The sequence below is a fragment of the Buceros rhinoceros genome, unplaced genomic scaffold (genome assembly GCF_000710305.1).
Source record: "Buceros rhinoceros silvestris isolate BGI_N320 unplaced genomic scaffold, ASM71030v1 scaffold17983, whole genome shotgun sequence".
NCBI lineage: Eukaryota > Metazoa > Chordata > Aves > Bucerotiformes > Bucerotidae > Buceros > Buceros rhinoceros.
Genome location: NW_010402011.1, coordinates 1 through 26814, shown reverse-complemented (window position 1 = coordinate 26814; position 26814 = coordinate 1). Strand labels below are relative to the sequence as shown.

General features: G+C 38.2%; 2 protein-coding genes across 2 annotated transcripts in view; one reads left to right on the top strand and one right to left on the bottom strand.

Annotated features, from left to right (window-relative positions):
- Positions 1-5210, top strand: part of MTMR7 (myotubularin related protein 7) — a gene marked incomplete at its 5' end in the record, with an annotated part of 17916 nt that extends 12706 nt beyond the window's left edge. Inside the window, 4 exons of the mRNA XM_010132509.1 lie at positions 907-1107; positions 2277-2417; positions 4258-4384; positions 4851-5210. Of these exons, the coding sequence (XP_010130811.1) occupies positions 907-1107; positions 2277-2417; positions 4258-4384; positions 4851-5210 (829 nt within the window). The remainder of the gene's footprint in view (positions 1-906; positions 1108-2276; positions 2418-4257; positions 4385-4850) is intronic.
- A 7891-nt stretch (positions 5211-13101) lies between these two features.
- Positions 13102-25957, bottom strand: VPS37A (vacuolar protein sorting 37 homolog A (S. cerevisiae); the record flags this gene model as incomplete). Its single annotated transcript, XM_010132508.1, has 13 exons — positions 13102-13407; positions 13614-13694; positions 14411-14554; positions 16474-16542; positions 16634-16692; positions 16779-16906; positions 19115-19185; positions 20231-20447; positions 21386-21486; positions 22292-22406; positions 23214-23288; positions 23845-23875; positions 25815-25957. Coding segments are annotated over 12 exons (1234 nt in total), but the record flags the coding sequence as incomplete, so codon positions are not given.
- Positions 25958-26814: the final 857 nt, after the last annotated feature.

Sequence of the window (26814 nt, the reverse complement as noted above, 5' to 3'; positions counted from 1 at the left end):
TTGTTATACGTAACATGATATTGTCAGGTGTCTATTATTATCAGTGGTGAAAGATACAACGGAAGGTAATTACCACTGATAGATTTGGTTTGCAGTACAACGTTGCTATATTTTCTTTGATGCATAGTAATAGTAGAATTAGAAGTTTTGACTTTAGATGTTCATGGGATTCCACTCTGGTGGCACATTTTTATATATATATGCACATATACACTCACACACACTCTCCCTCTTTCACACACACACACACAGAGCAGACAAGCAGAATAACTGATTGAAAATGCTTCTTCCTATTAGGTAGACTCATTAATATTTTTTACTTCTATGTGTTTTATCTTTTCAGGATCCTTTTTTTTTTTCATTGCTAGTGATTCAAAGAGATGTTTTTATAGACAGGAAGTTTGATGTTCACTTGACAGTTACAGTAGCGTGTAAACATTTCACACTTTCTAAAAATTTCACCAAGATTGGGCAGCTTTAAACTGTTTTCTGCCAAGGTTATTCTGTTCTCCTGCTGAGTTTTCTGGTTTGGGGAATGGTCTGCCATTAAGTGACTGTCTAAGATATGTTTTTGTCATAAGTCATTGCAGTTGTTCTTAGGATGACTTGTGTTATAACTTTATAATAATAGCACTAAAACATGGCTGGGACAGCAGCCAGCCGTTAGTAGCTGTAAGGCAGTAAGACACTCGTCAAAGTTGGGGTTTAAGTTGATAAATTCTGCCTTCTTTCTACTCCATGAATTTTGCATCATTTTTGTAAGTAAAAATATATACTAGTAGTTGGGATTTTAGAAAAGAATGCCTATGAGGTAACTTGCATGTTGAGGGTTTTGCTTTCATTAGTGTTATTCAGTTTTCTTAGAGGATTTCAGGTTACAATTGATCGTGTCTTGTCTTCTTTCAGGTATGGCAATCTAGACGGAGATCCGAAGGAGATATCCCCTGTTATTGACCAGTTCATTGAGTGTGTTTGGCAATTAATGGAACAGTTTCCTTGTGCCTTTGAATTCAACGAGAGATTCCTCATCCATATACAGCATCATATCTATTCTTGCCAGTTTGGGAATTTCCTGTGTAACAGCCAGAAGGAGAGACGGGAGCTGAAGTATGACAGTCTTTTCTTTAGCAGCATATTTACATGTGGGGGGTGGTGTATTAAGGAGTCAGACATTTGCCAGTCTATTTGTATGTGCTTTTGTAAGGTGCAAGGCGCAGTGTACACTTCCTGGCTGTTGTCTTCTATCAACACAGATTAATACCAAAAAAAGTTGATCCTCTGCAGTGTGGCTCTGCCGGGAGTGTAATCCACGGTGTGAGTGACAGGGATTAGTGAAAACTGACAAGAGCATTAGCCCTTCAGCCATGAGGCCCTTGCCTTTATTGCAGCATTGACAACATACAAGGCAAGCTGTCACTGTAGCTTTAACAGGAAGATACTATCCCTAGTTAAATTCTCAGTTTAAGAATCACTGCTCTTCTGTGTTTTAACCTATCTTGGCACCTTATGTCTGGACACTTTAGTCCTGATCTCTCCGATACTTTCTTACGAAGAGCCTTTTTGTCTAGCAGCCCTCCCCAAGACTGTGGGAGTCAGCAAACTATCCCTTTGCTGTCTGTCCCCAAAGCAATTAAAAACTCATTTACGTGCCCTCAAGCCCAAACAGAGACAATAGTGTAATTCCTGGCAGTGCTGATGTTCCTATCTGCTTCTTTGGGCCCTGGCTCCTCACGTATGTCATGATACCCACCAATTTTCTCAGGCGTCTCAATTGTGTCAGCAGTAGTAATGAGAGGAAGGTGGGAGTTACTCCTTGCTGACACCATTTGGTCCCTTTCACTGCTCCAATGCAGAGAAGCCTCAGTGCCACAGTCCACTTAAAACCAAAACCTGAATGGGTCAGCATATCCCAAGACCTAACTGCATGAGAAACTGCAGCTCAGTGGTGTAGAAGTGATTTTTCAAATGTGGGGATGCCTTTGATGTAGACCTTGGTCTGAAAGCTGATTTTATGGAAGTGATCCTCTCCATCTCACAAATGAATTATCTCTCCAGCTTCTCTGGCTTTATGGAAAATTAATTGAATTTTGCCTTTAGTGACCAATAAAGGAATACGCTCTCTGTTTTTCTATACTTCAGTCTAATTCTGTGAAGTAAAAAAGCTGATTGTAAACAAGTAGTACAGAGTGCTAGAATGTCACATCTGAGCTTTAGCTATACCTGAATGTAGTGAAGACTTTAATATATATTTATTTCTTTTTTTTTTCTTCCCCCAGAATCCAAGAACGAACATATTCACTGTGGGCTCACCTGTGGAAAAATCGTGCCGATTACCTGAATCCTTTGTACAGATCAGACCACAGCCAAAACCAAGGGACCCTGCGCCCACAGATGGCTCCATGCAACTTCTTGTACAAGTAGGTAGTATCACTGGCTACTGAGAATTGTAGGATGTACTACTGCAAAGTGCCTTTGTACTTAAGTATTTCTCATTCCATAAGGTAGCTTAGAGAGAGTAAATTCAGTCTCAGATGCAATGTGCTTGTTCCTTGTATGCACATAGTTAGCCAAGACCTCTAAGCCATTCCACAACAGAGTATTAGTCTGAAAAGAAGCTTAAGATTAAAGCTGTATTGATAGTTGTGTGTCCTAATTTCGTGGTTGCTCATTTCTTCCACTGAGAAATGTCTTCCAGTTCCATTCTGTGGTTTCTAAATTTAAAGTTGCTTCAACTCCTTCCACTCCAAAATTCTGTGGTTTATTTGAATCAACTTGTGTCAAAAAGGGACATTTTGAGAAACCATATGGCAGAAGGCAGATTCTGCCCATGTTGTTATACTTCAAAGTACACAGTTAAGTTTTACTTGGTATTTTTTTCAAAATAACAAAATACAGTAACTTTAGAAATGCTCCTATTGACATCCTGACTTGAGTAATTAATGGTGCCATTAATCTTAACAAACTCAAGGAAAACTTGAATAGAAATTCATGAAAAGTGTGATTGAAGTAAAATTGATCAGTTTGTTTTCCAGTTGCAAGTAAAAGCACCTGTTGAAAAGCCAATAAATATCCTAAATGATAGAAATTGAATTCTTTCACATCTACTATTCCAGGTCACATCCACTTTAAAACAATTTAAAAATAGACATTAATCGTATTCTTTACGATAGTGGGATTTATAAAAGAAGTGCTGATACTGCAGATCTTCCATCAGATGAGTAATCCTGTTGATTTTAATGGAATTACTTGGGTGTGTAAAGATTTCCAAGCATAAGCTATCAGATGATAAACTTAAGAGGGAATGTGACTTAAATAGTATACTGTAAGGATAGGAATAATAAAGAGTGCATGCGTGTGCTCCAAAAATACCTGTCAGCTACTTGGCAGGACAGCTGCAGCTGAGGGAAGGTCTTTTGGTTACTTAACCGTCTGGTGAACTAGTTACACAGGGTCTGTCTGTGGCCAAGAAGACAGAAGACAGGAGGATTTCTAGAGTAAGCCAAGGGCTTACTGTCGTGAGTCATTCCCTCCTGAAAATGAAAAATCAACTCAGCTGTTTAACTAAAGGTTTGTAAAATAATTCCATAGAACAGGAGCAGAATTTGCCAGTGTGTACGCTTCATGCAATTTCCCTAGGCCAGTTTAAAACACCAGTTTAAAACACCAGTTTAAAGAGAACAGGATGCCATAATCTTTATTTCTGATTTTTAACTCTTTTTTTACAGGGGAAAAATCCCGTTAACTAGGTGTACCTCAACTCACTCCACTCCCAGACAAAACTAAGCATACAGAATTTCAAAGTTGATTTCATGGGATGTTAAGCAATGTCTGAGAACTAGGATTATGATAAACTGTCTTTAACCTTGGCTGCTTCATAGGTACCATTGCTCTAAACCCAATGTAGAACAAGAAAGTAATACAGCTTGTGTTAAGTGAACCACCCTGAGCCTTGAGTCAAAGATACATTCACGTTTCTTTCTGTTGCCTAGCAATCAGATTTGGTTCAAGCTGCATATGTCCACAGAGTTGCATCTTCAGGACAGAGCCAACACAAATGAATCATAAATCTAAGCAAATATTCAATTATTCAATGAACTTATATGTATGCACTCTAATAATGAATGATCCATGGATGAATCATTTAGGACAGGAAGTGGAAAAAAAAAAAAAAAAAACCCAAACCCCAACATATGCATTTAAGTCTTCTGAGGCCACCTCACCGAATGAGAAAATTTATGACCTTCCCATCAATTCCAGGTTCTGGAGTGGCATGTACAACCGCTTTGAAAAGGGGCTGCATCCTCGACAGTCAGTTACTGATTATCTGATGGCAGTGAAGGAAGAAACTCAGCAGCTGGAAGAGGAGCTGGAGGTCTTAGGAGAGGTAATAAACACTTGATCTCCAAGTCCCAGACTTAAGTAATGATAAATGAAACCCCACTCCCTGTTTGCAGAATCCTCTACACGCTACATCCTTTTCTGGCAGCTATCATCTTTGTTCTCACAGAAATGACTATGAATGTTTTGCATTTAGGACACAACAGTGGACTTCCTTTTCTTCAGGGATAAAATTTCACCTGTGTTGGTGCAGAAGTATTACTTCTGAAAGAGTTTTATATCCTTCTGTAACTCAGAAGAAATTGTAACTCAGAAGAATGCTGTAATTCAGCGTCAGTTTGTGGTAAAATGCGCATTGCTCATACTCCATAAATGCAAACAGGCAGTTTTAGAGGGTACCAATTGGGTTGGGCTCTGAACTTTTTTTTTTTGGAAAAAAAGGCAAAGACACATAAAAAGATTACTGGGTCCTAACTGTGTCCATGTAATATATACTGTTTCCTTTATTTCAGAGATTGATGAATCTTCAGAAATCACAATTAAATGATAACAAAATCAAGAGTAAGCAACAAGACCAAAGCAAACAGTTAGGGCTTTCTATTTCCAACAACAGCTTAGCTAACACTCCCCAGGAATATAGCAACGATCTGAAATCATTCCCATCCCGGAGCTCTTCACAAGGGGATGAAGAAGATTCAGCCCTGATTTTGACACAGGACAACCTGAAAAGCTCTGATCCTGATCTCTCAGCAAACAGTGATCAGGAGTCGGGTGTGGAGGACTTAAGCTGTAGGTCCCCAAGTGGGGGTGGCTGCTTGCCTAGTGAAGACAGTGGCAAGGATTCAGATGAGGCTATATTTCTGGCAGTCTGAAATACCTTCACAACAGCAAGGCTTCAGATGAAGTTGAGTCCTTCCAAGTCTGGAAAGACATCAGATGAAGAATGGAAATGGTCTGTGGCCTAAAGGAATAACCCAAAGAAAGGGAACTGTGCAATTGTGTAAGTAAAGATCTAAGCAGAACAAGCCATTATTAAAGGCGTAATGCTAAAGGAAGGTACTAGCGGTTGTTATATTTAGATGAGCCAATGTGGCATTTGTTTTAACCTTATCAGTGCTGTACATTATTCCTGACTTTGTACATTTCCGTAATTATTTATTGTATGAAGTAATAGTTATTCTCCAAAGATGTGAAATTCCAAAGCACTCTCTCACACATAGGGACAAGGTTGAAGATTCATTAGTGTTAGTATGACTGGTGAATCAGTCAAACTTATTTATGTAGAGCTCTTTTGCCTTCAGATATACTGTAATTTTTTTTTTAATGGGAGGTGTTAAACGTTGCATTCCAACAATTATTTTTCCTATTCCCCCACTAGAATCCTTACCAGCAAAGTAAAACTAACAAATGGACATTCTTGCTTAGGGGACAAATGAACCTTTGATCCTGCAAAAAACTCTTTAGTAAGGAAGCAGCAGCTGCTGCTGCACAGAAAGGCTTCCCATCTATACCCTCAACCACTGTGGAAAGTTCAGAAGCTTCTGTGAGCAAAACCTAAAGGAATATAAAAATACTTACACAGCCTTCGCGGTAAAGTATCCCTTTGTAATGAAAGGTATGTTGGGCAGTATACTCTAGCTGCTTTACGTTTTTGTTCTCAAGTTTTACTGTATCTTACTCTTGTTCCAACCTGCCTATATGACCGTATAGGTAGTATTCTTAAGGTAATAAAACCCCAAATTCTCCAACCTATTTTGATTCCTACTTGAAAATATTTTGAGTGGGATTGAGATACATATACAGAGGAGAAAATATGGCATCCAAAATCACTTATAAAAATCACTTCAGAGAGCGTGACTCCATTCAGAAATAAAGGAAGGCTATGCCCATAAAGGCACTCTTGTAAAGAATACTTCTTCCAAATTTTATTGTTCAAAATAAACTCACCACAATCAAGGCCTTTTTTTGTCCTCACACAAAATTTCCCTTTTTGTGTTTGCCTACCTAAACAGAGCATGGCAGTGCTCATTTAAGAAAACCACTCATTCACACAACAAAAAGTTTAATCTCATTCGGTTTAAGAATTTTCATTTAAGAGTAGGAGTAATAGTTTTCATAATTATAGGTAAACCACTGAAAAAATGTCTAAAATTTGGGATGTTTTGAAACTAAGAAGGCTTCCCTGATAGGTTGTAATTCTTCCAAGGATCTTTTTGGGTTTGGGGTTTTTTTGGTGGTGGGTGGTTGGTTGTTTTGTTCCTGTGGGGCTTTTTTTATTACAAGCAGCAGTTAAGAATATAATTCCTATGGCTGCTCTTACCTGCTTGGAGACAATGTGGTATTGAACTCTAGCAAAGCAAAGCAGTAGTAATGTAAGTTTACTTTGATTGCATTTCATACTACTCCTTCAAATACAGATTTACAGGCAGAATTAAGTTATATCAACATACCTCAATTTAGAAGCTTTAGTTTTTACTATTCAGCCTGCTTTTGTGGGATGGCTTTTCATTCTGTGAACTTGTATTATTAAAAATCATTTGGTAAACTTCAGTATTAATATCCTCCAGGGAGCTGCTGTCTTTGAACAAATAATTAATTCCTAACAGCAACTTTTATCTTAATGTTATACTGGGGAGGCTAGATCCTCAATTCGATAAATCACTGTAGCTCAACTGAAATAAATGCAGCTGTAATTTATACTCAGTTGAGAATCTAGCCTTCTGTTTTTTAATCTTTATGAATTTGTAATAAATGCAAGCCCTGATTTTAATTGCACTTTAAAAAAATGTTTCCTATTTTGAACACAGCCTGTAAAATTTGTGGTATTGAAGGAGATTTTGAATAGGTTTTCTTTAACTAAAGAAACATGCTGCAAACTCAGCAATGAGAACAAAACACAAATATTCTGCCTAAAATTGAGTTTGAAAATGGGCAATATTATTGCACATCTTTAAAATGTAAAATTGTGTATGATAGTATTGTGTCCTATTAGACACGTCTAGAAATAAACGCAGAAATGCAATATATACAAGTTCAAAGCACTGTCTTTGTGTTGCTTATGCAAGTCCTTATAACTCGCTTTACAGTGAAAAATACTAACATTTTATGTTAAGCCTTTACTTAGCAGCCCTCTGTGATGCGTCTTTCAGTCCATGGAATTCTGCATTAGCTACTACCGTCTTCATTGTAATGTATGTATCTGTGGCATTATTAGCCTGCTGGGAAACACTTTCAAATAAACACATCATTTAGTGTTACGCTATTTTACACCAGTGAATGAAACAAAGGTTTGCTTGCATTTACTCAAGACTCCCTTTGTCACTAAGATCAAGGGACTTTTGTGTCTTCCCTACTTCGGTAACTGAATCCAGTAGTTTAACCTCTGGAGGAATTTAGTGCTAACTAAGAAAACTGAGAGTGCTGCCAATTGAGTTGAGTGTATGGGAGCATGTTATACTCCCGCATTAGTTTTTCAGGGAATGCCAAACAAAAAGGATGAGAAAATCACACCATGAACTACACAGATTTCTTGTAGGGATCTCCCTCTGCTGCAAATCCTTTCGAATTTGGCATAAGCTTGCTGTAACTTGATATAGCACACACATGACCATAATAAGCCGCTGGAAAGAAAGGATTAGAAAAGTAGTACAGATTTTAGTGGTGTGATTTTCGCCTCGCTAGGTTCAGGCTATTCTTTAGTATGAAAATGTGCATCTAAAGGACACTGAAGGCAACAGGATCAAACAGCTGAAGTTTTCTCTACAGAAGACCACCATTCACTAGCTGGTTTTATTGATAGCTCTATAGAAGACATAGACAAAGATGGTAAACTGGTAACGGATTTGGAAAAGCTGAGAAATAAAATTTAAAAGTTGGAGGGCACAAGCCAGACCAAAGTCTACCATGAAAAGTAAGAAGAGAAAAAGAAAAAACTAAGAGAAAGAGGGAGGCAGAGAAGAAAAGCTCTTTGTAAAATTAACAGTAAGGCAGAGGACCATGTTCTCTGAAGACAGAGGCAAGTGAGAGCAACACTTTATATAGCATAAAATGTTTGACGACACACACTAATAACAATTAAAAACAAGGAGGTAGCCTTTGCAATGAAGATAAGCATTTTATAACTGCTGACCAGTTAGTTAACGAGGTTTTCTGTGGACACTGCCCTGATCTGCACACAGATCCTCAAGTCTTTCACAAACAAACAGCACTGCTGAGGCAGTGGGTTGCTTCTGTGTGTAGGCTGAAGGTTCAGTGTAGCTTTTATGTTGGTGGTCACCCTTACACACTGTAGTGCAGACAGGTAACAGGACAATGACTGAAGAAGCCCCCAAGGATGGGTAAGTCACTGACAATTCACTTACTTAGGAAGGGAGGAATATGTGGTAAGGTGATTTAAAAGTAGGTCAACTTACCACAGTACTAAGACTAGTGAAAAATACACCAAAGATCTAGAGCCAAACATCAACAAACACTGAATTCAGAGGGGCCAGAAACATTGCCAGAGAGTGGGGTGATGAGAAGGAAAGGTGAAATAAGCATTCACCTTCACTTCTATTATTTAAATTGCCAGTAAAGAACCAAAAGCCAGCAAATCAAATCATGTTTAATCTTAAAAGGTAGTAGTCTTCTAATATAAATCGTTCTGGAAGGAAGCTAATGAAACCTTATACGTCCACCAGCATCACCGTGACTGAATCCAGGTAAGGACTCATTTTTTAATCTGATGGTTGCCAAGCTTATTCAGATTAATTTATTCAGGTTCTGAAGCCTGAAGAACACAGTTCTTTATGTAAAGGTATCCCCTTAATATCGACATACAGGCTTTCTTTGTAGCTTATTGCTACATGTAAATTTTATCTCTGCAAAACAAGGCACGCACTTACACAAGCAGTAGCCACAGAAGCTATATGGGTTTTCAAAGCCCACTTTACTGGTGGAGGCTCCAAGAATTACTGCTGTTGAAAGGGTTAAACAGGAAAAGCTCAAATCACTACACACAAAGATGGAAAGTCTGTCTTTGGGTAGCTTACTGCATCCTTTTCCAGCCCAACTCTGTATCCACCCAAGCGCTGCAATGCCCAACTCTACCTGTAAATTAGACAATTACAAGGTATATTCAAAAGCCCAAAGCCTTTATTAAGTTTAACACTTTACAATATTTACTGTTCAGAATAATGTACACAATAAGGCTGCAATAACTGACTTAACTTTGTTGCCAGAGTTTTAATTTGGTTTTACCTGAAGGTCTCTTAAATCTCTCTTTGAGAAAGATTTATCCCAGTCTTTGAAGGGTGTAGTAAGAACTTGGGACAGAAACAACTAGAAGATTTCTAACTTCCACATTTGGTCAAGATCTGAAATGGCAAAGCTGCAGGACTATGTACAGAGCAAACAACAAAACTATAGTAGTAGATAATTAGATACTGCTTAGAACTAGCTTTATTTTAGTCTCTTGCCAGTAGTTGTGCCTAGCATAGCTGTATATACCTGATAATCCCCATCTTTCAGAAAGGTTGGCATGTCAAATACACTGTGAAATCTAGGAAAACGTTCTTCTGTAAGCCCCAGCAGAATGAACCATTAACACCAGCTGCATAAAAGATCACCCGAAAAAGAAAGCTACTTCATCTCAGACATATTTTAAAATTTCTCCGGTCTGCAATAACACCAATTACTACTGCTATATGGAAAATCCAGTTCTGGATTTAAGGAGTCACTTGTACAAGAGGCCTAAACTCCGCTATAGTGAACATCTCTGGCAGTAAGACCAGGTACTAAAATTAGGCGAAACCCAGACTCAACTAACAGTTACAATACAGAATGTACCTTCATCTCCAACCCAGAGACAAGCCACCTCCTTACTCTTGTACTTCTTATTAATTTATTTCACCTTCCTACTTGGCAGAACACCTCAGCATGAGCATAACACAGTGCAAGGCTCTCCAGAAACAAGTCATTGATATAGCTTATTATTCCAGACTGCTTAAGAGTTCATGTGACACATTTCAAAAGATTTCAGAATATGTATCTAACAGCAGCTGCTATTCTCTTACACTTCAAGGGGAATTCTTTAGAGCTGGTTTTATACCTAACATGCCACGTTTTGGCAAAGTAAGGTAAGGAATGCGTTCAACAGTGGACTACCAGCGTGCTAGAAGCCAAAAAACCTAACTCTGTCACACTGTTATCAATGTTCTACCAAGTCTTCTGGTGAAAGTGTAAAGATTACCCATAAGGAAAAAAGTTCCTGTTAGCACCATCACTGTAGGACTGAAAGAAAAGAAAAAAACAAAAAAACCCCAACAACAAAGCAGCAGAATATTGGCTTGCTCTTTAAAGGCCAGAAACAGGCTAGCCACTCCTGCACGTGACAGGATACCTCTAGCTAACCCAGTACAACGTTATTTAAAACAGGGACTTCGGTGCTTCTTTTCTAGGGTACGGGTTTGTGACTGCAGAATGGGCTAAAAAACAGGGAAAAAATTCCTAAGAATAGAACAACAATATGCAAGAGAATAGAAAGGGAGAAGAGAGAGAACCTTAAACTTTCATAGCAAGAAACACTGTAGTAAGAACTTGCATTGAACAGTGACATTTTCTTCTAGACTCTTCTGCACTACTATCAGAAGGACTCCATGGAGAAGTCATGAATTTAAATGTGTTCATAAAAGTAACAAAAGAGTAAAAGCTGAAGCGTTGAGAACTTGTACTAGTTGGGGAGGTAAATCCCCTGGAGGTGACCTGGCTAGAGTTCAGTCACAGTAGAGCACCATAATACACCACAGAACATTCAACAGCAGGAGGCAGGTGAGGACAGAGGTCTGTCATTCCATGCTGTTATAAAACGTATAAAGGACATACCAGCCCAGCTCAGGAAGAGCACCAACTGTTTGGTCATCTCTTCCTTTCTCACAAGCAAGAAACAGGAACGAAAGAACAGCCCTGTACAGAACTGTGTGTCTAGTCTCTAAGACTGTTAGGTACCGAGAAAAAGATCCCAAACAACTTGTACACTCAGCATGAAAACACATCAATTTTGCCAAGAAGGCAACACTGACGACTAGATCCACCTCTTCTCCAGAGCTGCAGAAATCACACCACTCAGAGCCCCAAGTCCAGAACCACTTGGAAACTTAGGCAATCTCATTTTTAATTAGGGCTTTAGGTAGCACATTAGCACAAGTGTTACGTCAATATACAAACAGTATTATGCACAGTCAGTAGAAATGTTTTTTGGAAGAAGATACTCTAAAAATTATTGCTTAACCATGGCACTTAACAACCTGTTTATTTTTTTCAGGCACTTAAGTATCTTCTGTGATTTGGACTGTAGTTCTATTTTCTTGGGACATCTAAACTCAGAATTTGGACCAGCTTTATGAAGAGAAGTTCCATCAAATACCAGTGAATAGTTTACTCACCCTGAAAGGCAGTGGCTTAAGACAGATAACCACAGTAATGTAAAGTGTGACAGGGCTGAGACTAAAGCCCCTTTGAAGATTCACTATCCTGTGGAACAGACTTCTTGCACTTAAGGGATTTTCATAACTCCAAATTTACTCACTTTTCTCCAATTCAGAAAAAACACCTTGATGCTTTTCTAGCAAAAAGGTATTCTAAGACTGTCTGAAGATTAGCGATACAGAAAAGTACTCACTTGGACCGCCATGCTCTAGTTTGATGCTGCTGCTCTGTGACCCTATCGAGGTAACACAGAGGGAGGGTCTTGGCTGACAGGTTTATGCTTCCTGACAAGAAAGCAGCAGGATTCCTGATACATTGCTTAATCAGTCCTTTATCTTATTTATCTCTCAGAACTATTCAATTCCTTCTGTTCTTCTGGAACCTGACTGTCTCCATGAAAACCCAATGCACTGACAAGGTTAAGAAAAAGAACGAGTGTCTTTGTAAGATCAAGAGAGAACGTACAGGCATGTATTTAGTGGCTGTATTTCTCTCCTATGGAATACATATGGAATGCACATATGGAATACATATGGTCCTATCCATTCTCACAAGATACATCCCCATCCTAAAAAAGGTCACCTCACCATAGCAAGATTCAGTCATTAAAGGGCAGAATTAAGTCTCCCTTCCAAATTCTATCACTGGCCTTAACACAATACAGTATGCAACTCCAGCCAAATTAGGTTTTCCGGGTTTTGGTTTTTTTTTTTGAAAAAACAACTGCTACTTCATGAAGAATTTCAGATCTAGTTTTTGTAAAGTGCTTTTGAGCTCCTCACATGATGAATATATTCACATTATTTTAAACAGCAACTGGGAGATGACCTGACTATTTTTAAGTAAAAAGAAATATGAAAATGACATTATTAGATGAAAATAGTGTTTAATTACAGTGCTAGGTACCAATCCATTCCTGCAATCCTCAGTAACATCAGTGCTACTGAGCAACATACCAAATCTATGCAGAGATCATTTACTCTATTTTGATTCCAGCAGAATTTGTTCAAACACGTACTTTGCTTAATTGAAATCTACTCAGCCAAAACCCCATACAGGCTATACTTAGTTTTGTATTATTACGTAGAAGTAAAAAACTTGTTCTTAAATATTTTGGCTTCAAGAAGACAGCTTGTGAATCCACTCACAATCTCTAATTATGAACATCTTCAGTTTCCGAAGTCCTATCACCACTTATCTCAAACTCTGCCATAGATCAAGCCAAACCTATGTTTAAAGTCCAAAATAGAAAAAGATATGAATTATGTTTTTATAAAAATGTAAAAAAGCTAGTCAAAATTACAGGTTTAGATATTTAATCTTTGAAGAAATGGAGTATAGCAGCAGGAACTTAAATACGACAAGAGCTATCAACAATAAATACAGGAAATTAGTGCAAAGATTGCAATAGAAGGATTCTTGAGAACAATGGGGATATAAAGAGACATTCTGATTTATACAAAAGCCATCCCAACTCTGTATACAATCTCTTCTATAAATACAACCATATAAGATGAAATGCTTATTTGCAAATAATAGTTATTAAAAAGTGTGCTTTATTGGGTTTTTCACTCGTTCTCTTGGCAGGTGTAGTTTGCAGGAAGTCTGTAAAGACAAATTTCCAGAATTAGATATTTTCACTCCTCCAGAAGTCAACATTTTAAATAGAACTAACAGCAGATGCTGTACATACTGGATTTCCACGGAAAGCATTATTAGAGCACTACGCATTGTAACAATTGTAAGTGGGTGATAATGAGGTAAATTGTATAAAAAAAAAATTCACCACAAATATTAAAACAGCAGTTTACCTATAGCGGAGCATGAAATTGGCTGTGCATTGCTATTGCCTGTTGAAGTTTTTCCTCTTTGGCTCGTCTACAGTGGCAGAGCTACAAAACAAGACATGGGATTAGTGCATTCTGAAAGGAATATTTTATAATGTGTATGGCAGTTTCTAATGATTTGGCCACTTTGCAGGATCTTTAAAAAAGGAAAGTCCTTTGAACCACCTCCCTTCCAAGCTTCAGGCGGAACAGTTGTCTATATTGATAGCGTTATTCCCTGAACAACTGCTTACAAGAATTGTTTCCTGTCTTATGGAATGCATTTATCAGGTATCTTTAAAGAAAGGTACACTGCAACTGTTAAGTTGCTCTTCTCACAGCATGAGGAGGAATGTTGGTTTTTGAATCTCAGTTACTTATTTGGTGATAGCCATCAACAGAATAATTAAAGAAGTTTCAGAAATTAAACATTAGGGATGCTTGATATAACACGTGACTCTGTGTTGACTTACCAAATTTAAAAACTGTCCATGTGGCTATCTTCCCTCTATCTATACAGGATATAGAGGAAAGTAGCACAAAAATATCTGCAACACGACTAGGGTATAATGCAGACCTCTGCACGTCCACCTTAGAAATACGTGCCTTCAAAACACAGATTATATTCTACATAGACTGAAGCCACTTAGGGATATATTTTCCTTCTGTTAGAGCTTACTAAAGCTCTGTTCTGTATCAGAGGGCTGCTCAAAATTTAAGTCTTAAATTTATTTGCTGTGTTCTATTATCACTCAGATTAGAATGATTTGTATATTACATACCGTTCTCTTTTCCATGAAACTACTAAGAAAATCATCTATTTCTGTTTTGCCTTCCAAGAAGTCTTCTGCAATAGTGTCAGATTCCTCTTCAGCTTCATGAGCAGCTACTTTAAGTCTGGCTTGCAGAGCACTTGGACTGCAACTCTAAGAAAATCAGAACTCCTATGTAATATTAAAATTTCCATCAAAACCTACATTTCCAAGAAGATAACTGACTATATAAATACGGAATACGTGAACAGATCATCATCATCATCACATAAAAGCCTAAGTGATGAAGCTTTGTCTTCAAGAAACAGCATAGCTTGTTAAACTAGAGAGAATTCAATGTGAGAAATGCTAGTCTTGATTCACAATCATTCTCACAAACGCATAAAGCTTTTCAACTTTTACCCTACACTGTAGAAAGCATCCAACTTAGAAATCTGACAGGTTTCTGAAGTGCATGACTTCTGAGTTTTCAATGCGTAGGGTCTACTTTTGAAACTCAGTAGTAAACCTGACAAGTATAAAAAGGTAAAAAAAGCACTTACTGTTCAGCTTTTAAAAACCCTTGAAATGACTGTGAGAGGAAGACAGGAAAGGAAAAAGCACCTATTTAAGAAGCAGATGGGCTGCTAATCTAAACCAGTATACTCATTCTCCTTTTCCTATAAACCTCAAACTTTATTTCTGTTTACTGCACACAGTTTCATTATTTTTCCTCTTTTGGGCAGTTAATCAAAACATCTTCACATCTTCAGTAGAGTCTGTACAGAGCCAGAACTGCAAAATTAAAGATTATTTATAGATTTTATATGCTTGGACCTTTCATCTACCTCTATGAAAAATATTTTACTTACATACTGTAAAATTGTAATGTAATCAGAAATTTCCTGTTAAAATAATCGCGTGCAAAACAAGGAGAGCTTGCTCTAATAAAAGATTACTAAAATTTACCCACAGTGCAAGTGTAAAGACTTGACTGGAACTTTGAAGGAGAGGTAACAGAAGATACCACATAACGTGCAGTGAACATCAGTACATGAAGATACAGCTTAGGGGGAAAAACTGCACAAAAATCCAGCCGCAACTCCCCAACTCTCAGCCTCCTAACCATCACTAAATTGAATCAGCTGATCTAACTTAGAAAAAAGAAAAGATAATATATAGCAGTGGGGTACTGAGGCCTATTCTTTAGCGGTTTCTTACAGAAATAGAAGGTTTCTCAATGCCAGCTAACTCTTGCCCACTTTAAAGCCAATTGACATCACACAACAAGGAGGTGTTAAGAGTCAGACTATTCCGATTTTCAAGTGAGGAAACATTTAATTCATTTAGACCAGCTAAGAAATCATTCAGTTTGCTGTCATGTAACTTTCTGCTTGCTATTTCGTATTTTTTAACTTTCTGGGCATTTTGAAACTCAGGTCCTACACACGCTATTTTAATAGGCTGTTGTATTCTCAGGTAAGAAGCTTGCAAATAATGAAGATTTCAGTGCAGACATTGGTTTGTAAGAAGTTACATCTTCTAACGCACATCCTGGTAAACACACTAAGGAATTATCCTCCTTCCCTCCATTGCTTTCTCAAGTGATGACTTTACCCTATTTGCACTTCAGAATGCGCCAAGTTTGACAGCACATCTAACGTTGCCCAAAGTGACCCAGTGAATCGCAGAATTTAAGTTCTAAAGCAATGATTTTATAATCATTTTAATCTAGTACAGTTTTACAAGCTTATTATGTTAAATGAGTTAAACAAGCCTTCTTTGAAAATCATTCTATTCTTCAAACTGGTTTGACATCCTTCCTTCTTCCAGCTCTGCTCCTGCTGTCGTGTTAAAAAAAAAGTAACAAAACCCAACAAAACAGTAGTTCAACTGTAACACTGTTCTGCTTTCCAACTGTTCAGTTCTTCATTCCCTTTTATGTCACACTTGACATGAATCTATTTCACACAAAGTTAGAAGAATTTTAACCAGTTTAACCAAAAGAACATTACCCATGGATAAAAATACAAATGAAAACTTCAGTCTTATTGAAGTGTTCTTGAAGAGATAAAATGATATCGAGATCATACCTCACTGAGTTCATGCTGTCTTTGCATCTTTTTTTCAAAGGCTGCTTTCATCGCTGTGAGCTGCTCATACTGGAAAGAAGAAGAAAAAGAACATTTTATTTCTGAAAAAAACAGAGTATTACAACTAATATTTCTGAAAAAGATTTTATTGTTCACTTACTTTATCCAACACCATCTGTCTTTTTGTCTCGAGACTAGGCTCCAGCAACAAGTTTTTTTCTGTAAAATAAAGCCACTATTACTACTTTTTTAAATGATTCAGTTCACAGGACACAGCCGCAGATGCTAATGTTTTGATGTCTTACTTGCCAGCTCTTCAATGCTTTTCACTAACTCATCTCTATCAGTAATGACTTGCTTCAGTTGTGGCAGAGTCACAAACTGCTCCAGTAACACTTCCTCTTGCTCGTTCATATTGGTCAGCTGTGATATACTATATTCAAACAGAAAGAAAGTAGATTTAAAGCTAACGGCAAACATTATGTGTAGAGCTACTCATTTCTGTGAAAATCCAAAAGTTTGAGGCATTTATTGGGACTTTTCAGATAGATGACGCTTGACCACAACTTATTTTTCCCCTTTATCCTGGACTGTGGGCTCTACCATCTGGCACAGAAAGCTTAAAAAGGAGTGTGTGAAAAAGCATCTCTCATTTCAAGCCTTACTTCCTATAAGGTGTGTTTTAATGTTAGTGGGGTGGCCAGCTACCAGATGCCCACTCAACTGCTCTCTGTCCCCCTCCTCAACAGGATATACGGGAAAAGCTTGTGGGTCAAGATAAAGAGGAGACTACTTACCAATTACGATCACAGGCAAAACACACTCAACTTGGGGAAGATTAATTTAATGTATTGCAAATTAATTTAATAATTGGATGGTGAGAAAGAAACACAAAAACTGTAACACGTCACTTGCAATTTCCCCAGGCTCAACTTCACTCCTTGTCCAACTCCCCTAGCTCCCCCTGTCCCAAGCAGCTCAGGGACAGGGAGGTGAACTTGCAGGTGTAGTGGTCAGTCTGCAACAATTCGCCTTTGCTGCTCCCTCCTGCTCACACTTTACTCGTGCTCCAGCATGGGTTCCTCTCCACAGATGGCAGTTTCCAGCAGGAAAGCCTGCTCTAGCATGGTTGCAGTTTCCTTCAGGGCCTATTTGTCTGGTCCAGGAAGATCTGCAGAGTCTCCCAAGGTCTGCAGTGTGGAAATCTGCTCCAGCATAGTCCTCTCCATGGGCTACAGGGACATACCTGCTCTGCTGTGTTTTTTTCCAAAACTTCCATGGGCTGCAGATGAATACCTGCTTTGACACATGGAGTATATCCTTCTGCTTCCTCTCCAACCTTTGTGTTTGCAGGATTTTCACACTTCTCCACCCCTCCCCTCACTCCTCACCAGCTCTGCAGCATTTACGCTTTTTAAAACGTGTTTTCACATAAACTCAGCCGTCCTGCAGTGGGTCTGCTGCCAAGCCGTCTGTGCCTGGCATGGGTGCAGCCCCTGGTCCTGTCTCACAAAGGCCACCCATGCAGCCCTCCAGCTACCAAAACCTTGGATCTACACACAGTAGGGCTACTCAGAACAGCTGCAATACCATTTGTGATTAAACTCAACCACCAGAAGAATCATGGAATTTTAATCTGGTCTTCTTGGAAGGACCAAACTTGATTAGAATGTTTTGTTTAAACAAACGAATTATACTTTCCCTCAAATCCCCTAACTTTCTGCTGCATAATAAGGATGTTGCCAGAACTTACACTGGTTTAGCTAAATTAAACAGGATCTTATTAGGAAGGTGCGATAGGAAACAAAACAAAACAAAAAAAACAAAACAAAAAAACCCCAACCTGGAAGCCCTTTTGGCCAAAGGTCTTTCCTTTTGGAAACGACAGAGTTTTCAATCACTAAACTACGACACCACCATAAAGATGTGAGATCAAAAAGAAACCAATTTCCTAAGACCCTTTAGAATTAACAGCTAATTTGTAATCTATTTAGTCCCAGATAACTGAGGCTGCCTCATTAGCTCAAAGCAAATTGCAGCCAGTAACTAATATAATTTTAATCATGACAAGATATGCTTTTGATGAAAATGTTTGTGTAATATGTGTAGGAAGTACTTAGATGTGGAAGTGATTTGCACTGGGACAGCTGGCACATTTACCACCTGGATTTATCTAACCTACCTGCCCTGCACACACTTGAGCTGCTCACAAAATAGTCAGTTGTTTAACCTGTGCTACCGTCTTTGAATTTAAAAGAATGTAATTTGTGAACTGATCTCAAGCCCATTTCCCTGCCCCCTTTCCTCCTTTCAAAAGTTAAGCTTATTGTATTAGTAGAAATTAAGTCCCTGGCAAAACCCCAGAAGACAGCAGGACACTGATAGTTATGAAAAGTAAAAGTAAATGCTCTTTTTCCTGGTGTTGCAAGTATTGCTCGGGCTGAGAAAACCCTGAACACATTTGAGCAGCGCATCTGAATACAAGGCTGGTTTACTTTCTGACTCTGTAATTTTCGTAAGTGGCAGCTATCCTGTTTATAATTTCTACATAAACCTTTCAGTGACGCAAAAATCAAATACAGACCAGCAGTAATTGCCTTTTAATGACTATGGAAAGTTTTGCTACCTTCTGAAAAATTACCTTAGTTCTGAGAGTTCTGGAAATGAATCAGGAACATCAGGCATCTTGTAAGTAAATCCATTCTGGCCAACCTAAACGCAAGTTTAGAAATGCTTAGTAGATTTTTGAAGAGTGATTTCCTGACATTTAACCTGATTAATCCAAAACTGGAGGCGAGTACCAGCCAGCAGCAAGAAAAGTAGGAAAAGCAGTAAGAAGCAATAGCACTACGTCTCTGAACAGAAGACATCTCAACTCAACCACAGCAACAAAACATTTGGGGATGTTTGGGGTGGCATGTCATAAAAGATGAGTCAATTTTGGAGGAAAATAATTTCGTCTTGCTATGTCTTCCATTTGACAACAGTTGGATGACCCTGGAAACATATGGACTATAACTCAGGGAAGTGAGAACAGAGAAAGAGACTGCTATTTTGATCTCTTTCATGTGGTTTTTAAATCTATAATCCCTCCAGGAAAACGTTTTTAGACAAGGAAAAAAAGCCTGTGTTCACAGAAAGAAGAAATTTTAAATTCTACAAAGCCAGGAAAGCGTCTTCCAAGATTAAGAAAGCTTTTGTTACTAAAGTCAAGATTTGATGAAAGACTCAACATTCAGATATGAATTTTGGAAGGACATTCAAAAAAATCCTTCCAGAGTGCATCAGTGAGAGGAAGTTTGTGAGTATACACATACAAGATCCATGAAGAGAAGATATTTTAAGCATGAAAATGAGAAATAAATACACATAAAGGCTTGAGACCGCATATCATTCTCACCTGGTAGGCTCTGGGCAGAAAATCCTGTATAGAGAAAAGGATCTCATTTTCTGTGGCTGGAGAAACAGTCACAGCTACACTATGAGGGAAGTGCAGCTCCAAAAAAAAAAAGTATATTCAAAGACACTACTTTCACTCAAACTCAGAAAGACAAAACTTGGTTTCTGATTTCAAGTTTGTTCTAAAAAACTTTTCATCAAAGCCAGAATGACAGTTTCATTTTCCTAGCACCAGCAAAACAACGAAGTGTAGTCACTCAAACTGTTCCCTTGAGTTTTGCGGCAATGCCCTGTGTGCATTTGAGGGAACTTGTACCCAATGTCTGATAGCTTAAGCAGCAAAACTCAGCACACAGACCTGAAGCACTGCTTCTGCTGTCGGAACAGGTAGTGGCAGATCAGCAATGACACCGTAAGAGGGAGCAGCAGGCTTCTCTGTTGTGTAGCTTGAAGAAACTGACTCAGCAACGGGCACAGCTGCAATAGTTCTGTTTGTTTCTTGAGGTGGGTATGGAGGAAGAAATGGAAACCCCTGAGGAGCATAAGGAGGCATTCCAGCTGGTTTGTTGAAAAGGCTAAAAACAAACAAAAAACCCCACAACCATGAGCAACCAACTGCTTACAGCACATTTCTTACCATTTGAATTATAATTACTGGGCTACATACAAAATAAAAGATTGAATTTTTAAATTACCATAAATTTTGCATTTTCTGTTCTCAGTTACTTCCAACATAGTCAATCTACTTTATGCCTTATACTGCAACATAATATACAACTCTATTAAACTGTATTACTGTAGAGCAGCCAAACACACACTCATACTCTTAATAAGAAAACAACTCCTCAAAAATTGATGAGACGGTAAATTTAAATTGTTTCCATCAAGAAGTCCTGATAAATGCATCTCTGTCATACATTAGCTATTATTTATGGTATAGCATTTAACAGCTTGGGCAATACACACATAATTACTTCTAAATAACATGATCTTTTTTTTTAATTCACAACCGCAGCTGCATCTAAACCCAGTATGACTGTCAGCAATGAGAACCACAGTTGTACTGATAAAGCTGTAGTGTCTCAGACCACTTATGCATATTTAATAAAATTATTTAAATTGCACTATTTTGTTCTACACTTGCGTAACAGAAGCTGCTTCTAAGCCTGGGAGATTATGAAAATAACATAAAAAACCACAACTGTGCAGACCATGACCTACAGCAAATTCAAAGTTTCATCTGATAATGGAAAATGGAAACATTTATTCTTTCAGAAGCACGTAAAGTAACATCAGCACATTGACTCAGTAACTCCAATGAAATCTAGTGTTTCTTCTCAAAATAATCCTGCCATCCCGCATGCACGTGAAATTATGCCAGGGCACTGAATCTATTTTTCCCAACATATTCACATTATTCCTGCTCCTGCTCTCCTAATACTTGTTTTCATCTCTTCTTTAAAAATGTAGGTTAATACTCATAGTTCTATTAATCGTGTTTATTGATACTTACTATGGAAATGATGTTGAGCTAGGAGCCAGAACTGGAGGATTCTTCCAAAATTCATCCAGTAAACTCTGAATAATTTTGCCAAGATCTGAGTGCATTGTAAACTGGTAAAAAAACCAAAACCCAACACAGAATAAAAATTATGCCTGGAATCCAACAAGTTCCAAAATGTGCTGAACTTGACTGTTTATTATACCCACACAGCAGTGCTGGAAGCTATTTCAGAGACATACCAGCTGATGTAAACTGTACACACAAGCTCCAAATGAAGTGATAAAGCCACCTAGCACTGATCAGAAACTCCAAGTCTTTTTTATATTCCATTATCAATGGATAATCAAGATTTGAGACAAAAAGCATTAATTGCATTCTGAAAAAGTCGCAACCTCTGCTCCCCCAAAACAATGACATCCTTGCTGACAGGAAAAAAAAAAAGGAAAAAAAAAACCCACAAATGAACCGCATATTAAACCCTTGAATATTAGAGCTAAAACCCTGACAAGTTTCTAAGAGGATTAGGGGAGAAAGAACTATGTTACAAAACAGTCTTAAAGCATCTTTCTCCCTTATTTGGAATACTCTGTAGAGAAACAAGAACTGTGCTACTGGTACTAACAAGAAAAGTGACAGGAACTTTTTAAGCCATCATAACTTAAAATAGTTATAGATATATGGAACAGTCAAGTCAGTAACGGTAGCAGTAAAAGCATAAACAGTAGTATACTGAAGAATACTTTGTACTTGTTCAAGAGTGCTTGAATTTTTGTTTTCAGACCCCACAAAACACAGTTTGAGAGGGATCAGGATCTGTACTAGTCTTTTTCACCAGAAGTATTAGCAATAATCGAGTGTCACATACTAAAATTGCTACTAACAGCAAACATATGTGAAGTGACAAATTATACACACATTACTTATTAATGGACCGGTCACATACACTCCCTGCTTGTCCACTAAATGATGTCTCACAGGTGGGAAAACACTGATGACTGGTTTTTCCTGAGGAAACTGAGATGGAAGCAAGCTGTGAATACAAAAATTATCATTACTAGAGCTACATACCATGATAAAGTTTGCAAGAGAAGGCTTCTTATGCAAAGAAAAAAGTACAATTAATTACATAAACCTACTTTTCTATGAGAAGAGTTATGGAGAAATACAGAGTGAATGAATCACATAAAAGGATTATTCAGTTGCAAAATTACAAGTCAGACCGATTAGCATACCAGACTTCCACAGAACTGAAGAGAGCATTTACTGGGAAAAATTAGTGTATAATGGTAAAGTAATTATGTCCACAGACAAAGAAAAAGCTGTAGCATAACGCAAATCTTTTCTAATACAAATGTTATCACTACAAAGACAATGTAGTTTAACCTACAAGAATATCAGGGAAGTTATCAGGCTAAAGTAATAAAAAACTTGTGAAGAGAGTAACATCAATTCACCAGAGCAAAAGCACCCCCAAAAATAAATTTACAGGAAATGTTAAAATAAGTCACTCAAATTTAGCAGATTACTAAATTTATTTTCAGTTGTAGGGGATTCAAAGTCGTCAGAAACCATCAAGCATTCTCTCCTATTTTCCTTCACTAAAAACACGCAAGTATCTTCAGAGCTGAGCACAGCAAAATACACTTTTGCTTTCAGCTGAGCATCTGCATCTACTACAGAACTAGTTTCCCTCGTATCACTACAACTACTAATGCAAATCCAGCTTATAATCCTGACATCAGTTATAAGATGGGAGCCATTTATGTTCCATTACTACTTATTTTCCAGAATAATTTTTATTTTCAAGATGTGCATAGAGATATCTCACTCTACTTACATGTTAATATTAATTGTCAAGTTGTTTATAGTGAATGGCAATCGATATTCCACATCCTTCTGAATTTCTGCAATGCTGTCAAAGAAGAAATTGTTAGCATCCAATTCATGGTGGATATAACAGCCTAAAGTCTAAAAAAACGCATAACCTCAGACCTTTGTATACTTAGTTAGTTTTGAAAAGCTTTGTAAGAATAAATTTGAAAATGCTGGAATAAGTTAATATGCTTTAGAATGCTATCTTGAATATTAATATTAAAGCAAGAAAAAGCAGATTCAACTTGTAAACCTTGTGATCCCAAGCAACGGAAATACAGTAGGAGAAAATGTGCTACTCACTGATATGACAACAATCTCAATTTATTTTCTTCCACTTACTGACTTAATGTAAGACATAACATCAGTCGACTTTTTCTTAAACATACTGAATTTTATCTGATAAAACATTTATTTTTCCACTTTGTTCATAACTAAGTATTGCTCTGCGACAGATCAGTATTTAGAACACAGGTTACACTAGGCCTTCTTCCCTAACAGATTAGCTGACTGTTTAATAGTAGGGTTTTTCCCACACATAACAAGTTCTATGCACTTGCACAGGTATTTTCAGCAATTATCTGTAGAAAAGCTACTTAAAAGAACGTAATGCTCTGTAATCCAGTTACGCTCAAAACACAGGCTCTCCTGAAAGTACCGAGTGAAGAAACATGTATGAAATCTGGTAAGACCAAATCCAGGTTATTGATAAAAAACTCTTTAAATCCACTGCATTAACAGGAAGCTGATTTCAACACTCAAGGCACTCTATGATTCGTAAGCACAACAAGACTGTTTGGAAAGGTGGCATCCCAAAGAACATGGAGGAGAAGACTCAGCTCAGAAGCAGAATTTCTGGACAACACAAATGCACCTAAGCTGGGACTGGGAGAAAAAGAAGGGCAGAGAATTACCTGCATCTTATAATGCCTCAACCAAAGCAAACTTCAAAAGCAGATGGATTCCTCTTCCATGTATTTTTCCTGCCTGCACCTGGTTAACACCACCACCTTCTCCCTCACTTCTCTAAGGCTCCCTTATAAAGAAAAGGAACACAGCTCCAGCTGTGAATGATGGCAGCTGGATGTTCCCAGAAAGCTTCTTTGCATCCAGCTTCAGAAATGCCCTTCCATCCACTGCCAGGTACAGTCCAATTACCTCCTCACCGCCCGCCCCCCCCCCAGTATATAACCTGCAAATGTGCGTTCAGTGTAGGGCTAGGAGTGGTTTGTATCCCTCCAAAGCATTATTTGCACGTAGAATATAGAGCTTTAGTCTCCAGAGCTTCGTGAAAAAAACCTAGCTATGCACCTTGCTTTCCATGGCCCGACCTTATTCCTCTCACAGACAACTCGGTATTTCTCAGTATCGGCTCGTTCCCTGCACAATTATATGCAGTTTGAAGAAAGTATTAGGTGTCTTCAGCAGAGGAGAATTCAAATCAGTTTAGGGCTCTACTGTGCTTTCCCTGCAAAATCATATGCAGTTTGAAGAAAGTATTAGGTGTCTTCAGCAGAGGAGAATTCAAATCAGTTTAGGGCTCTACTGTGATACGCCACACACTGAAATCACCACCTCCTCAATCTTAACTGAAGAATTCTCCCTGGAATCTCTCACGCACGTTCCTGCCCTGTATTCATCCACCATGCATTTTAATAGCCGGCTACAAAATCCTTTTGAGAAGGGTATACAACTATGCTCCACTCGTGTGCACAACCTATAGGAACTGGGAAGAAAGAGGAGAACAGGGAGAGAGAAACGAGAAATCTATCATCTCATTGAGCTGTTCAAACTGTTACAACCTCCTTTAAGCAAAACTTTGAACCAATAAACTTTGTTATCCCTTCCCCAAGTGGCAATGGGTACCCTGGAAAAACAGCACATTCTTACCTCTAGCTAGAACAACAGCAAATGTATGAAAACTGTTTTTCAAACAGAAAAACTTGATTTCAAGCTCCTAAGCTGTGAGAGATCCTGCACAGAAGACTAGCTACTTTAATGAAATTAAGAACAAAGCTATACCTGGGCTTTTACGATCTAAGACAACACAACTAACTGAGGTAACTACACACCATGCCAAGAATTTTCTTTGGCACATTTCAAGGGAGAAGTAGACAAGATACACATAAATGAATGACAGAATATATTTATCACATAAAACAAACACGAGAATGACATTTATTTAATCACTTCTTAGGAAACAACACTGTTGCAATACTTAATGCATATTCCTGCCCTATAGATCTGTGGTGCTATGGAGTCCATAAGCAAGCACATCAGTCCCATGCAAAAAAAAAAAACAACAACCTTTGCACTTGTGTAAACTCGCACAAGTACACATACCTTTTAAAAGCACAGAATCTGAGGCACTGTTATGCAGATCTATTCAGTAATAACTATCTCTTATAAAAAATGTATACTTTGCCACAATTTACTCCTTTACTTGCCTCATTCTTGTTTGGGTGTTTTTTTTTTTCTTTTTCTTTTTAACACCTATCAACAAGAGAGATCAGACAGCCTTGTTTCCCTGGCTGTGAAGTCCCGTGAGCAGCTACCATCTCCCTACCCCTCATCTCCAATCCCTGCTGCAGGGTCCATTCTCTCTTTGCCCATGCTTGAACCCGTGCCTGCACAATGAGGTAGGAAACCAGTTCAGCAAGACGACTTTGACGAAAACCTTTTTTAAGGACCTGGGGTGAGCTCATCTCCCTGGTAGACAAAAAGGGGTAGAAATAAAAGGCTAAGTAAGGTTAGTCCAACAAAACCTTCTAGTTAGATAAGCTGTTGTGTACCCACAGCAACAGCTCCTTAGAAGTGTGAACCGTTTTTCAAAAATATTTGCAAAACCGGCTCCGAACAGATTTAAGCAAGCAACAATACTTAGCAATAGTGTCATACTTATGCTTCCTATGTGATAATTCAATATATTAGGAGAGTGAGCAATCCGCAATTACTGAACCTAGAAATGCAGTAAGGATCTCTTCCACTGCCAGTCTCAGTCTGACATAACAGAAAATATTATCCTTCCTTTTTCCAGATCATTTTGGAGGCATTTATCCTTCCACTTCAACAGACATCCTAGGAAGCATGACGCAGTGCCGATTTAATTAGAAATTTAGGCAAAACTAATCAGCATGCCAACAAGCTGGAGTATCTCAGGATAAAGGAAAGTGGTTTGTTGTAAAAAGTGCGGCTGTTCAGACAGGAAAAAAACATCTGCTTCTGGTGAGCATCTCAATAAGTTACTAAGGAAATGTCAGTTATTAGCAAGTTTGCACTGTACATCGGAAAAAGAGTTTGCAAAGTCAGTAAGGCTGCTATGCCACTGCTAGTTAGACTGCTGTGACACACAGCTCCTTTATACTGAATGTTTTATTCTTAACTTTTAAACAACTATGCTCCCACCACCAGTTTCCAGAAAGAGAGCTTTATTCCGACACACACAATCTGTGCCTGTCTGTGAACTTTAAAACCCATTAAATAATTTAGCTGACTTTCCGGTCAGGCCGATGTTTTAACCGGGCACGACGATCTGCGCTCTGTTACCCAGCCAAGGCACACTGACA